This window comes from Peromyscus leucopus, chromosome 1 (assembly GCF_004664715.2).
Source record: "Peromyscus leucopus breed LL Stock chromosome 1, UCI_PerLeu_2.1, whole genome shotgun sequence".
In the NCBI taxonomy this organism is placed as follows: domain Eukaryota; kingdom Metazoa; phylum Chordata; class Mammalia; order Rodentia; family Cricetidae; genus Peromyscus; species Peromyscus leucopus.
In genome coordinates this window covers 112,912,087-112,927,354 of record NC_051063.1, presented here as the reverse complement: position 1 = coordinate 112,927,354, position 15,268 = coordinate 112,912,087, and the positions used below count along the sequence as shown (strand labels likewise).

Genomic DNA, 15,268 nt, shown 5'->3' with positions numbered 1-15,268 from the left:
AAACAAAAAAATTAGTGAAGCTACCCTGAACACCAATTATTTTACTTCAGCCCCCAAAATATCTGTTACTGCTCTCCCATCACTCTGGTTAGCACCTACTAATAATATCTATTTTTCCTGCTCTTCCTGTTTCTCCCCCAAAAGGAAGTGCACATGACTTAGACTCTGTGACTTACCAGCTGCAGCACACTGCACATTTTTCTCTAAATATGCCATTCTTTCTGAAGCTGTTTATCCTCATTCCTTCTTTCAGTCCTTAGGAAAACATACCCCAATATGTTATCCACTCAGAGTGTTTTAACTACTGGCCCCAAAAAGAAACTTTATGTCGGGCTATGGTTCAATCAAAGAGCATGCTTAGCAAAATCCTGAGAATGGCAACAAATTAGTTTATATTAAACTCCTATTAATTTTCTTAGACTTTTGTGGTTACATGGTCACAGTTCTGTAAGTCTCCAATCACTTCCCCTAAGTGAGACTGCAGCCTTGCAAGAGCATAATTTTTTTATTTACTTTTAAAACTCTTGGTACAATAGAAAATAATAATCTATTAAAACTTAATAGCATTTATTCTTTTTTGTTTGTTTTGGGTTTTTTGGTTTTTTGAGACAGGGTTTCTCTGTGTGGTATTGTGCCTTTCCTGGATCTTGCTCTGTAGACCAGGCTGGCCTTGAACTCACAAAGATCCACCTGCCTCTGCCTCCTGAGTGCTGGGATTAAAGGTGTGCGCCACCACTGCCCGGCTTATTTTTTTTCAATTTAAGAAATTTTTCGGGCTGGAGTGATGGCCTAGTGGCTAAGAGTACTGATTGTTCTTCCAAAGGACCTGGGTTCAATTCCTAGCACCTACATGGCAGCTCACAACTGTCTGTAACTCCAGTTCTAGGGAACTGATACCCTCACACAGGCAAAACACTAATGCACAATAAATCAATTAATTAAAAATATTTTTTCATTCATTTTACATACCAATCACAGATCCCCCTCTCATCCCTCGTCCCACTGGAGGCAAGCATAGTCTTAATAATATCACCTTTGGCTTCACAACTATGATGACTGCATGTTGGGCATCTCCTGATTCATGGAATGTAGAGTGCACTTTCCTTGTCAGGAAGGTTTTACATTTCAGAATTCAGAATCTCACAGAATAGCAACCGTGTGAAGTGATATTTCACTTCTGATAAGAGTCCCTAAGAGTGGAGAATTTAATACTTGCCCAAAAATGCCTGCCAGATTCTAACCACCATTGTATATTTTTTCTCATTACATTGAAATTTATTTTGTATAATTTTCTCCCTTTACTCATAGTCCTCCCCATAAAAATGACAAGGATTAGTCCCTCTTCCATATATATCTACAAGTTTGTATTGCCATATTTTCACTACCCAGTTTTTTAAGATGTTTGACACATTCTTTTCTCATTTTTGAAGTAGATGTTACCACATATTCATTTATATTCTTTATGAATAAATTTCACTTAAAATATCTTTAGGTTCCTTCCTATTTTCTTCTCCACTTTTGAAGATCCAAGCTTTGCACAAATTATGCTAAAGTAAGAATTCTACTGTCCCTTTGCAACAAGTTTCCAGTGTCTAAAATGAGTGATAAAGTGATACAGCTGCCACTCTCATGTTCCATGGTCGTCACCCAAATACTTGGTATAGATTGTGTTTCTCCATTTAATATTTTTAATGTCTTTTGCTATAATTATTAGATTCTTTTGTCTGTTCAGTTGAATGCCAGTGACAGATGTTTGTGGATAATACTGGTAACTACTGGTAAAGTCTAAGTGAAGGGATTACTACTCAGTCTTGAATATCTTGAGACAGATGGTCGAAAGTTGGCAACATTGAAGTTTTGGCTTCTTCTTTTTAAAAAAAAAAAATCTTTTATATATTTCCATACACTGTTTCTTCTTAAGCCTTAGCAAGATGCTCCTCAGAGCCAAATAGTTTATAGAAATGTGATCGTTTTTACCTTTTCTGTATAATACCAGAACTTTAAATCTGGGATCATTTATCATTTTTACAGCAGTAACATTAGTTGTTGGTTGTCAAGCTCCTTGTCATGATATAATTTAAGGTTTGAAATCTTACACTTTCCCCCTTATAACCTCTGCTTGACATTTAAATGAAAAAATGTCAGTAAGAGAATTTATACACTTTTGCAGAGAATAAATTCATCTCCTTCCTTAAAAGGGAAGTAGTAAATGGAGGGAAGGATGACAAAGGCATTGAAGTCAAGTGGGAAAATGCTGGGACCAGACTTTGCAGAACTCTGTCTAGTCACAGGCATACCCACTAATTCCACCAAATCACTTTAGGCAAGCCAAGTACATCTGTGGTCCTTTTTTGTTGTTGTTGTTTTGTCTCTTTACCATAGTATCATTACCTTAGATTAGCATTTCCCAGTATATGTTTTTAAATGCTAGTCTTGTCCCTTTGTTATTTTAAAGGAATCTAAAACCAGAATAGGTTCAGAAATTCTGAAACTTGTGTGTGACCCTACTGTAGCTCCTCAATGAACATTTAAAAAGCAATATTTAAACAGAACATATAAAGTGATATTATGAACATATGAAAATCAACATATAAAAAGCATATTAAAGATCTGTGAAGTTCTCTAATAAGGAAATGTTTTCATTTACTCTATAATTTTCAACCTTTTTATCATGGAATACTTTTGTTAAAATGATACTTATAAAAGACCCAACTAGAGTTCAGTGGAGCAGTGGAGCATACTCTGGGATATGTTATGAGTAAGAGCACCTTAGTTTTATTCTTAAGCTAAAGATGAAGTAAAGATAGCAGACGGGTTAGGGAAATGGAACAAGGAACAATACTGTTTTCTGAGTAAATACTGGTTGTGAGGACTTAGATTAACTTTTGGTGGCTGTCTGGTTTTATTCAAACATCAGTAACAAAAGGTATCATATCAAAGACAATGCAAATATATTAAAATTCTCTGATTGAGAAACAGGACGTTCACAGGTGGTAGGAATCTACCTTAGATAAGACCATGAATTGTAGTCTTCCACCAGCATGACACTTCCATATTTCCACAGCTAAAACCGTGCATAGAGAAACTCACATACTCCTTACACTTACCCTTAGGAGGTAGTCAGGGCACTTGCCACACTATCCTCAGTTGGAGTTCAGAGAATTCCCAATACTGTGTAACTAGTCAATTGTGAGATTAGATGAAGACCTAAGGAATGACGCCCTGAAGTCCAACTCCCTTCACCAGTTTATTTGATGCCTCTGGTTCTCAGTCCCATTTGTACCCTAGAATTTTATGGTTGGCTTTTGAACATGGTGAATAGCCCATTCTCAATCAATCCCAAATAAGCAAATTAGAACCTTGAGGTAGGAGTCATATTCATTTGGGTTTTAGTTTCCAAATGATTCTCTCATGGGACCTAGGCAAGAACCAACATGACCTTGACCTAATACTACAGGAGCCGTCTCCTCTGATGTCACTGCTTTCCTGAGGGTGGCCCTGGTGCTGGTGGTCACATTGCAGAGCAGTGCTTTTACTGAGTAATCTCCTGCAGCCACCTGGAAGGCATCTGGAGTAGTTCACCCCTCACATTCTGTCCGCTACTGTTAGAAGCACTTTCAAAAGCAAGAAAATTCTGGATAATTACTACTTGGGCTCTCTTCTAGTTTATCTTGAATGCAATAAATTATGTCAGCACAACTGCATTGGTTTAGTTTATTCAAGGATTAAATCTTTCCTTTTGATTTCTTTTTATTTTTCTTATATTCAGGGTATTAACCTTGTTTATGTATATCTTTCTCTACAGTTAGCATACGCTATTCAAAAATATCATTATCATTGTTAATTGTAGTCCTGGGGACTTGACCAAGGCCTGTGGATACTATGCAACTACTCTACCACTAAGCTACTGTATCCTACTTCAGTAGTGTGGTGTCCTTCAAAATCCAAGCACTGATCTATCACTGCTAATAGATTTAGCCTCTCCACATACTACTTACTAGTTTTATAAAAATTAAACATTAATTTGTTTCCTTGTTTGTTTTATGGTGGTAAGGATTGAACACAGGGCTTTGTATATAAAAGTCAAGTATTTGCAATACTGAGCTATATGCCTAGGCCTAAACCTATTTTACTAGCCCACCCCACTAGGAAAGCAACAAGAAGTTGCCTCAAATGGATTCAGATATGTTTGAGTGGCATATATATGTTTAATTGTGATTTCTGTTGCTATTTGAGGACCTAAAACAACTTAGGGAGGGAAGGGTTTATTTCATCTTATAGCGTTCCTGCAACTTTCATGTTGCACACTCCATCCCAGGGGAAAGTGGAACATGTTGGAAAACTGGGGGCAGGAACAGAAGCAAAGGCCATGGAGGAGTGCTTCTTACTAGCTTGCTCCTTGTGGCTTGTCTCTACCTACTTTATTATATCATCCAGGACCACAGGCCCAAAGATGGCTGCCACCCGCAGTGGGCTGGGTCCTCCTGCATTAATCATTAATCAAGAAAGTACCCCATAGACTTGCTCACAATTGCCCAGGCCAATCTAATGGGGTATTTTCTCGGTTGAGGTTTCTTCTTCTCAAATGACTCTGGTTTGTATCAAGTTAACAAAATAACTAACCAGGACACTAGGTTAGTAAATTCTACACAAGAAATAAACATAAATATGATAAATATTAATGAAATTTTCTCTTGTACCTCATGAATTGCCTTGGGCTTCACATTGCCCTGTGCATTTGGTGACCAGTGTTATGGAGGAAGCTTCAGTCAATCAAAACCCATGTTCTATTCTTTCTCTTTTTATAGAAGGAAGGATTAAGAAATGTATGATTAATGGGAAAGGAAATTCATCCAACTGGAGCTTTGATTGTGCATTATAAGCGGAGGTGACCCTGGGCTCTCTTTCTGTTTGATGTTTTCCTCCTTATATCCTACCTGGCACAAAGCGAGCATCCAATAAGTGTGTGCCATTGCTGGAACGACCTTCAGGCCTCTTCTCTACCTCTCTAATTAGCACGAATAGAAAACAGAAACTCAGCACAGCCGCCCCACTCTTTCAATAAAACATAGACTTTTGATCCCTTTGGACATGGCACAATCATTCTTTTGCAGCATATTTAGCTTATTTCAACCCTCATTAAGTACCAGGTACTTATAATGCTTCATGTGGGGGAATGCAAAAAAAAAAAATACGATTTTGTCATTCCCCTTGAAAATATTAAGGCAGTTAAAGGTAGGAAGAGGTATTGCAGGAGTAAGCATTGAGCACAGGAGTGGGTGACAGTAGCCTCAACCAGGAAGAAGCTATTTCCAGCAGCAAGCTCAGGGGTACCTAAATGCCTGACTATGATTATTTGGTTAGCATTTCCTTTATACAGGGTTTCTGCTAGCTCATGGTATCATTCAGTCTTTCCTCATAAACACAAGTCCACCAATATAAACACAATCATTATCTTCATTTGGCACATGGAATTCCTAGTAAGGGTATTAGGCAGCTCTTAATCATGAAACTGAAAACTGAAACCAACCTGATCACTCTCCAAAGAACCTGAGAAACATGTAAGCTTCAACACTGTGATTTATAAATGTACCTCATCATGAATCCTTTCAAAAAAGTAATACCATACAAAACACAACTAGAATTGAGCAGGTCCTCCAGTCCTAAAATATACCCAGATTTAGCCAAGTTTAAAACGTGGCTAGTGTTTCAATTTAAATTGCACATGAGACACAGCCCTCCCTCTTTGTCATTCTGTTTCACCTCACTCCTGAGGTTGCTTTATGTACCGCCCCTTTCCATTCTTCTTTAAGTCTTTGTTTTTGTTTTGCCCAAGTAACGTTAATCTTGTTATAAAAATACATTATGTATTATAATACATATCCATTGTTGAAAACATTAAAACCAAGAAAATACTGATTAGCCAAACATAACCATATCCACATATTCCCTATTTATTACGATTTCTTATTTCAGAGGAAATTATATCATCAACAGTTTATTTCAATATGCTGTAGAGGTTTTGTTTTTCCTGAGGTTATGCATTTTTATTTTCCTATCATTGATATTACAGCATTGGATTGATCTTCTTAATTTATTTCATGATCTAATAACCAACCACTTTATCTTCTTTTTAAAACTTAGCAATAGAGTTTAGGATTTTTTCTCCAGTGTTTGTGGGTCACACATTTCCTTGTACTTTCTTTCTAGGTAGACCTCTGTTGCTAATCATTGCCTTTACCTGTCCCCCAGACCTGAATAGTCTTGCATGCAAATCAAGTCAAGTATTCAGAGTCTGCATCACAGAATCCTGTTCACTATTGCCTCTCCTACCCTCCAGCTTCCCACTGTTACACTGGGTGTAGATACTGGCTTCCACGTATTTGATTTTCCACAAAACTGGCTAAGTTCCCTTCCTGTGGGTCCCCAGCACCTCCTTCTTCAGCTGGTTTGCCACCCCACATATGATGCCCCAATCCAGGCCACCCCATCTTTTGAGCCAATGAGTCATCTTACCTCCAGCTTTTCAGTCTTGGGTCTCCTCACTCCTCTTTAGTGTTGCTAGTATGAGGCAAGGCTGCACATATGTCCCCTCCGTGGAATGCTTCCCACAGACAGCATCTTACTCAAACATACATCATCTCTTTCCCTGAATCCAGACCAGTTGGTCAGTGTTCATCATGACAGTCAAATACTTGATACAAGATTAAAAGAAAAAAAATCAAAAGACAATGAAACACCATGACAGGAACAGCTAACCAATCAATGCAATGTCTCTTCTCTCTGCAACTGATCATCTCTAGCTGTAGGCCCTTTATGTTGAGAGTCCATAGCACAGTAAACATACATAATTAACCCAAACAAACTCACGTTGTGAAAAACAATTTTGAAGACTTCAGCACAAAAGGATGCTTTTTGGTCCAGGTTTTTTTTTTAAGACCACACAGAAGCCTCATCAGAAGAACCCTAATTAAATTCATCAGTTCACAGATGTTTACAGAAAAATGATCAGCAAGAAAATTGTGCCAAGAAATCCAGTTTCCTGGGAAGCAAGGTGGATGATGACAGTAAACAGTGACAAGGTTAAGAACCAACATTAAGTATTTTAATGTACGGCCACTTGCCATAGTCCAGTATATACTACAAAAGTCCTTCGAGGCAGTGACTGGTGCCATTCCTATTTTACAGAGTACAAAATTGAAGCTTAGAAGGTTAAATAGGATTTCCAAAGTAACAGAGATGGGAAACACCAAGACAATGAGCTCATATCTTAGTCCATGTAAAAAGAAACCCAGTGACCGTGTGTGTGTGTGTGTGTGTGTGTGTGTGTGTGTGTGTGTGTGTGTGTGTGTCTGTTCAGGCATGCTCTTGCAATGGCACGCATGTAGACACCAGAAGGCAATCTTCAGGAACTGTTCCTTGTCTTTTCACCTTGTTCCATATGGGCTCTCTTTGCCACTGTTTAAGCCACTCTATCTGGACCCCACACTTCTGATCTCCTGTGTCTGTCCCCATCTGCCTGTAGTACCTTCTGAGATTTCAGAGGCTTGAACTCTTGTGTCCAGTTTTGCCTGAGTTCTAGAGATCCAGATTCTGTTCATCAGGCTCTCATGGCAAGCACTTTCACCACCACCAGCCCAGGCATCTGCCCAGCCTCAAATGCATGATCTCTTACTGAGTGTGATTTATTGCCAATATGATAAACTGCCTGCTCCAGGACCAAAATTCATGTCAGAACTTCAATATGTCAGCCACCAAATAAAACCCAACCAAGCTGCCACTACCTTAAACTAACACTTATTCAACCAATATCCTCTTTTTCACACTCACCCCCCCCCCTAGCATCTGCCATTGGCTTAAATTTTCTCATTCTTGTCTGAATATTTTCTTAGTTGTATGAAGTCTATCTTTAAAATCTACTTCCCACCTTAAAGATAGTAATAGGTGGGATTTAATAATCATTGACCATCTTTTTTTCAACTGGTAATCTAACAAGCTGTATGATTTCTGCACCCTGGGGAGAAAGACAATAAGCCCTTGTCAAAACAAAACTTTGGTGCCACTTGTAATCTGATCCAGTTAGTTCACAGCATGTGGGGTCCTCTTCACTGCCCTTGTTATTTTGTAACTCCAAAACTCTGCCCCTCTTTTGTTTTCTCAGTCTGGAGGTTTCTAGGGCTGTGATCACAACATTCAGAGCTACCTAACTTGGGCAGTCAAGTTTTTAGAGAAAACATCATTTTCGTACATATTTTCTACTGCTGTGCATGATCACTTTCTTTAGTCACAAGTTGGACTGCCTTAAAGTAAATGAATCATCAAAAGTAAGATTTTTCAAAGGACAGTGAGATATACTAAATCTCCTTTCATTTGCTGTATATACCTTTGAAGGATCAGTCATTAAGGTTACTTTCTGTTCTTGCAGAGGACTTGGGTTCATTTCCCACATGGCAGCTCCTCTGTAACTCCAGTTCCAGGGGATCCAATGTCCTCTTCTGATTTCCCTGGGCATCAGTCATACATGTGATGCCCACAAATACATTTAGGCAAAACTCAAATCCATAAAACAAAAATGAATCTAAATATGTATATGTATATATACGGTCATGTATGTTATATATATGTATGTATGTATATATATATATGTTCTCCAAATATGTGACAGAGAATATTAAATAAATGTTAGCCCTACTATTTTCATTATTCCTGTATAATTAAGGTCTGCCATCATCAACTGTGTTTGCCATACCTGGATCCTCCACATTCACTTCCTGTGCTTGGTTCGAATCCGCTATTATCTATCCCACAAAATGCACCTTGTTGGAATGTGGGTTGGTTAGAGTAAAAACCTGGAAGCTGAAGACACAGTAAAGTTGCTTGTTAGAGAATGATCTCTGGGGCTTTTGATTCTGTCCCTGTCACTTATTAGACCAGTAACACTAAAACAATGAAGCATCACTATAACCTATTAGATAACTCACATTATTTTATTTTATGTTTATCTTACAGAAGACATAAGGATGGTTGCAAGAAGTTGGTGTATGTAAAGTAGGATCATGCCTGTATTTATTTGGGGCTGTGTATAGATACTTTATCACTGTGATTATCAGCATTTGTAAGAAAATAATAGAAAAAATCATGCTACAAATCATGTATGACTAAAGTCCACAGGAGAGAGGATGTGTATGACAGCCTCCCTCATCTGAAGCTGTGGTTTTCTGAACAGTACATGAAAGCACAAAGCACCAGTCTCCAGCCAACCTGTAACATGACTCATCTCCTTCCACAGAATCCTCTTGTACCTTGTTAATCACTTCATTCACACCTCAATTATCAAACAGATGGCCACAATGTCACCATGAGAGCATTTTATTGCCCCTTATTTTATTTAATAAGAGTGCAAGGGTGGTGAGGCTGATAATTTTATTATAATTGCCTTATTGTATTATTATTTATTAATCTTTTGGAGTTAACTGATTGTGTATAATTTGTAAGTTAACCTCATTATAGATATTTTTTGTTTCTATGAGACAAAGTTTTGTCTGTTGCTCAGGATAGCTTATACCCCACTGTGTATCCCAAACTAACCTTAAATTATACTTTTTGAACACTTATATCTATTTTTCCATTGATGATGTCTTTCTGGTTTCATTACATTAAAAATCAATACTGCACACATCCAGTGTGGTGTTTCTGCCATGAAGTTATAATAACACTTGATATAGGCTTCTCTTTTTAAAAATAAAGAGGAATGCATTGCTGTTGATACTTACAGAAATGTGATACATTTGAATGTATTCACCTGTGAATCCTTACGTTGCATTAACATTCTTTCCTTAAAAAAAAAATAGCTGAAGGTATAGCCAGTAACTGAGAGTGTGCGTAGCATACGCAGAATCTTGGGTTCCGTTCTCAGCCCTGTCGGGGGATGGGAGCTCACCAAGTGCTGGCATGAGGGTAATCAGGTCATATTTCAAGGGGCACTTTCAGAACAGATATTAAAAATCACAACAATGCTATTATAGTAGAGCCTAGCAAGTCATATACATGAGTTATACCAAAAACATCCAGGCTGGATAAGCCCAGATAATTGTTTGTCAAAATATTATTTGTGGTAGCAACATATTAAGAGCAAACAAAACAGATCCTAGCAAGAAATAATTTAAATCACTGTTACAGACATAAAAAGCAAAAACCATGTTGCTAAATTACATTAATGTTATAATCACTATAGATCTCCAATACGGATTCCAAAGTAATATGTCCAATGAGGTTACACTGACTTAAAGAAATACATTAAAGTAGGAAACAAATTGTGGATTATTCTTATGTTTTGTTTTTTGGTTTTAGTGAGGTTTTTTCTTCAATTATTATACAATGCTTTCTGTGTATTCTTTCTTCACTGTGTTGTTATTGTGTCTGTTTTTGTGGTGCTGGGAACTGATCCAACGCCCTCACATATACTCAGTAATCATTAATTATAACACTGATATGCACATCCAGCCTGATTTATATATAAACATTTTAGTCATAAGAACTACACCAAATATTTTAAAAGATCATTTATTATTTTTTCTAGAAATATTATTCTGTTTGCCATTAAGTCACTTCCTCAGAGAGATCGACAAAGCTGACCATTTTGCAGCATTGATGGCCATACCTAACCTGCTTTGGTTAGGTAGAACTGTATGTTCTATCAAGAATATTACAAATACCAAACTAATCATTGTAACCCAGTCTATTAATAAGGTCTAATTTCAAACTTCACAATCTGCCTGGGTAGTTCTCTTTCACTTCACAGGTTTAACTTTGTCATATTGATCGTTCTCTTCTTTCAGGTAAATAACTATAGTTTAGAAGAAGTTACCCATGAAGAGGCTGTAGCGATATTGAAGAATACATCCGATGTTGTTTATCTAAAAGTTGGCAAACCCACCACCATTTATATGACTGATCCTTATGGCCCACCTGATATTACTCACTGTAAGTACTGTGTCCAGTGTCATCTTCTAATAGCCTGCCAGTTATACAAAATAGACTTCCACAAAGCCATTTTTACCTCTCCTTACAATTTCACTCTTGTCAAGCTTCTTGAAACACTTCAGGGGAAATATTCTATGAATCATTCCCATGTTGTTTTACGGAACCTCAGCTAATGTTTTAAAGGTGGGACACCTTGATGGATTGTCAGGTCCACCAAGGGAGGACAGAGTGATGTAATTCTAATCTTGGTGATTACAATAGCATTGGTGCAACACCCCAGAAGATAAATTCTCAATCCCATGGAACATGAGTTCTCTCATGCCATTGTATTCCCTTGTCCTAGTTCAGATCAGTGTAGCAGCAAAGTGAAAGACAGATGCTGGCAAAAATAAGCCATAGAGAGCTCTATGCTTCCCCTAGGGGAGGGGATTGTCCTCTGGAATTATGAAATCACCATTTTCAGTCATCATCATAACTCTTATCTTAGCTGAATTTGTTATCAAGAAAATAATCAGTCATTGTCTGTAGCTGTGGGAGAGGCAGCACTCCAAGTCACTATTTTGGGGATCACACCAAATTCACTGCTAATTAGGACTTGCTCTCTTTCTTCTGTCTTCGGAGACTAAATTTAGAAAGAATTTGCTTTCTATGTAAACCTAATGGGTGTTTTTATTGATATGTTAGCTTATAGGATTTGAAACTTTGTGAGTTCCATTGTGAGTGTGTGCACTCAGGATGCCTTCAGGACCCATTGTTAATTAGTACTATCACCCTATGCAAGTGTTGAATCTTTCTTAGATTTAGATGTTTCTGTTGAGCAAAATTTAAGAGCTAAATAACCTTAGCTCTAAAGGCCCATTACCTTAGCTATTACTTTTCGAAATAATGGTTCCTGAAATGTCTCCTCCTCTAAATAGTCTTTTTTTTTTCAAAGAAGGCCCTAAGCTGAGATAAGCCTTACCTTAGGACAGGAAAGAGTTTTGACTTTCAGAGACTTGAACTGAATAAATTTAGAGGAGTCGGAAAGGGCTATGACTCACTTCAAAAAGGGCATATAAATGCAATGGCAGAGAAGGGACAAAAGACAGAACACAAAGGTTTTAATCAATTAAAGTAATTTAACATATGCTACATAACTTTGTAAAGTAAGGTGTGTGATACCCATCTAACGTTAGAGGAAATACACCCCTGCCTTCAGCAGCATGGTTGGAGGATAAGCTAATTCAGATGCATCCCCAGCAACACAATTTTGTGGAAGCAAGAGGCAATATATATATAGTCAGATAAATGAAAATAAATGTCTTTTAGTGACTCAGAGAAGGGAGATTTCTGATCTTTCTTTGAAAGAATTGAGAGATTTTATGTATAGCTGCCTTTATAATTATACATCTGAGATGGGATAAGAGACACAAATCACAGATACTCTATACAGTAAAACAGTGGTACAAATGCCAGAAACAGAGGTATTGTTTGAGGATTAACAACATGTGTAAGGAATATTGAAATGGGTCAGTTTTATCAATTTGATAAAGAAGAGAATGTATACTGTGTCCCAAACAAAATGACAGTACAGAAAATGTAAGCACGAGAACAAAACAAAGTTGGATTTTAAGAGTTCATCTCAACATACAAAACAGACTTGAGGAAAGAATGGAAGGAAGGGAGCCCTGTCAAGAGTGTCAATGAGAAGATGGGTTAGGGAAGAACAGAAGAAAAGTGCTTGTCACTGTAGACTTCCTGTGATAGAAATATAGCATATTTGTGGAGAAGGATTAATAGGAGAATGTATTCCTTGGGAGCCTTTTGCCTTTGATAATTGGATATTAATTATGTAAAATGAATGTGAGGCCTACAATTAGAAGCTAACATTTTCATTTCCATAGAAAATTAATCATCGTTCTGAAAATGTGTGTTGAGTCTCTCCAATTCTTCCCATCACCTAATTATGCTAACTTGGGCTGCAAATATAACTGTTATTACATCTTTCCAAATCTAAAGGTCACTGTGTGCTTATATATGGGAAATGCAAACAGACAGCAACTCACCCCTCTTGGAGAACAAGAAAAATTTTGGCATGTAGCAAAGCTTTTGTATTTTTAACACATCCTCTGGAGTATATTGAACATTGAATCACCCACATGAAAGGTTTGATTCCGTTTTTTTTTCTCTCCCCAATTTCTTAGCTTATTCTCCACCGATGGAAAATCATCTGCTGTCTGGTAACAATGGCACGTTAGAATACAAAACTTCCCTGCCACCCATCTCTCCAGGAAGGTACTCACCAATTCCAAAGCACATGCTGGTTGAAGATGACTACACCAGGTCAGATATACTTCTAACTTAATTGGGTTGGCTATCATTTTAAGGAAGAAGTCACATTTGTGTGCTATGTCAGTTGTTACTTAGTGGACAAACTAAAGTTTCTAAGTGCTCTTCAAACTCAGTGTAGGTTTACTTTCTGTGAGAATCTTCAGCTACCGGTATATTTGTAATGGGATTTCCTGCTATATACTCACAAATTCCTTGTGAGAAACAGTATTATGCATATACCCATCACAAGGTGATCTACCAAGATTTTTCACAGTTGATAGCATTTGAATTTTGTGGCCATTCTGTAGATTAGGTTTCATCACTTGATGAAAGATGGTCACACCCAGGATCAGAAAGGAATAGCTTACCTATATTACCCATCTGGTTGTGTGAGGTAAGAGCTGAAATTCTCCTCTTCTGACTCTACTTTCCATGTTCTTACTACCCATGGCAATCCATATGTAATAGAATTTGGTAGTTACCGTACCCTCCTTCTTTTGAAATGTGGTTCCAAAGAGTTTGAAATTAATACACACATGCTAATTCCAAGAGGGAGCATGGCAGGAATCTCAGAACATGCCACTATATTACTAATACCACAAGTGACAGCATATGAACACAGCACTCTAAAAAATTAAATGTGACAGTTCACAGAGAAAAAAATTAATTCATTTAAATTACCACCAATAAAAATCCAACAAATATTGAGTGATAAATAAATTAATTGATTGATTGATGGGTGAATAAAAAAATGTTCATTTTTTCTTTGTATTTTTAAACATGTTGTTACAAAACTAGTATATTCTTAATACACTTGGCAAAGGGGTGAAACTATGGTTATAAAACAAAAATCTCCTCAGTAGAGTTAGTTCTCTATACAAATACAGCCCTTGATGAGTGGACCATTCTCCAATAGAAGGCCACACAGCCAACAATATATGGGAAGCATAAATTAGCCTTAATAGATATAAAAATGAATAAGTTTTTTTTTTTGAAAGATTACACAAAGTGGATCTGGGAGAAGTTAAGGGAGGGGTGAATATGATCAAACTACACTGAACAGAATATTCAAAGAATTAAAAATAAGATGTCTCTCAAACTCCCTTCAGAGTGACCTACTTTGAGATGACCAGTGTAACACCCTATAATGAAAATTTCAAACATAAACAAATGTATACTTAGATACAACTGGAGGTAGACATTGATGTTTCAAAATAAGTTCATGGTTAAGACATTTATCTGCAATTTGGTTTTTTTCCTTGATTTTTTTTTAACAAAAATGGGCAGTAGTGGCATACACTTTTAATCCCAGCATTTAGGAGGCCAAAGCAGGTGGATCTCTCTGAGTTGGAGGCTAGCCTAGTCTGCATAGTGAGATCTAGGACAGCCAGGGCTACACAGAGGAACCCTATCTTGAAAAAAGAAAAAACTGAGACAAAATCATAAAAATATATCCATATATTTGTATACATAACAAATAGAGATGGATTGTTTTGGTTTTATATCTTGGCTGTCTAATTGGAGTCATCTGTCAGTTTTGACAAAGTAAAGGAGACTTCGTGTGACATATGTTTATTCTTTGGCTTTTCTGTTCTTTGGCATACATTTTTAAATGATTAAGCATTTCCTATTTATTTTGCAATATCAGGTTTGCTGACATAGCTTGTTATATATTTAGCCAGGGAACAAAACATTTAGAAGATGAAAACATTCATCTGTGCAGACTTCTTCCGGTACTGGGATGTCTGAGCTCCATGTTCTTAATTAAAATAAGGACTATGGCAAAGATAATCCACAGGGCCCCGTGAAGCATTTTGTAAATATGGACACCTTTAAGCACCAAAGAATGATCTGTTTGCTCTCAGCCTGCCACTAATATTAAAGCTGATTTTAATTTGAAATGTCATTTTATCTTACTAGGACCCATAATAAATTAACATTTGTTAAAGTCTCTTTATAATCCTGGCCACTTGCT

At 37.1% G+C, this 15,268-nt stretch overlaps 1 protein-coding gene across 23 annotated transcripts in view; it reads left to right on the top strand.

Annotated features, from left to right (window-relative positions):
• The window catches only part of Dlg2 (discs large MAGUK scaffold protein 2), a 1,876,145-nt gene that overhangs the window by 1,406,755 nt on the left and 454,122 nt on the right, over positions 1–15,268 (top strand). For all 23 annotated transcript variants that reach the window (XM_037207364.1, XM_037206918.1, XM_037206903.1 and 20 more), the window contains 2 exons: positions 10,839–10,983; positions 13,167–13,305. In XM_037207364.1, the coding sequence (XP_037063259.1) occupies positions 10,839–10,983; positions 13,167–13,305 (284 nt within the window). The remainder of the gene's footprint in view (positions 1–10,838; positions 10,984–13,166; positions 13,306–15,268) is intronic.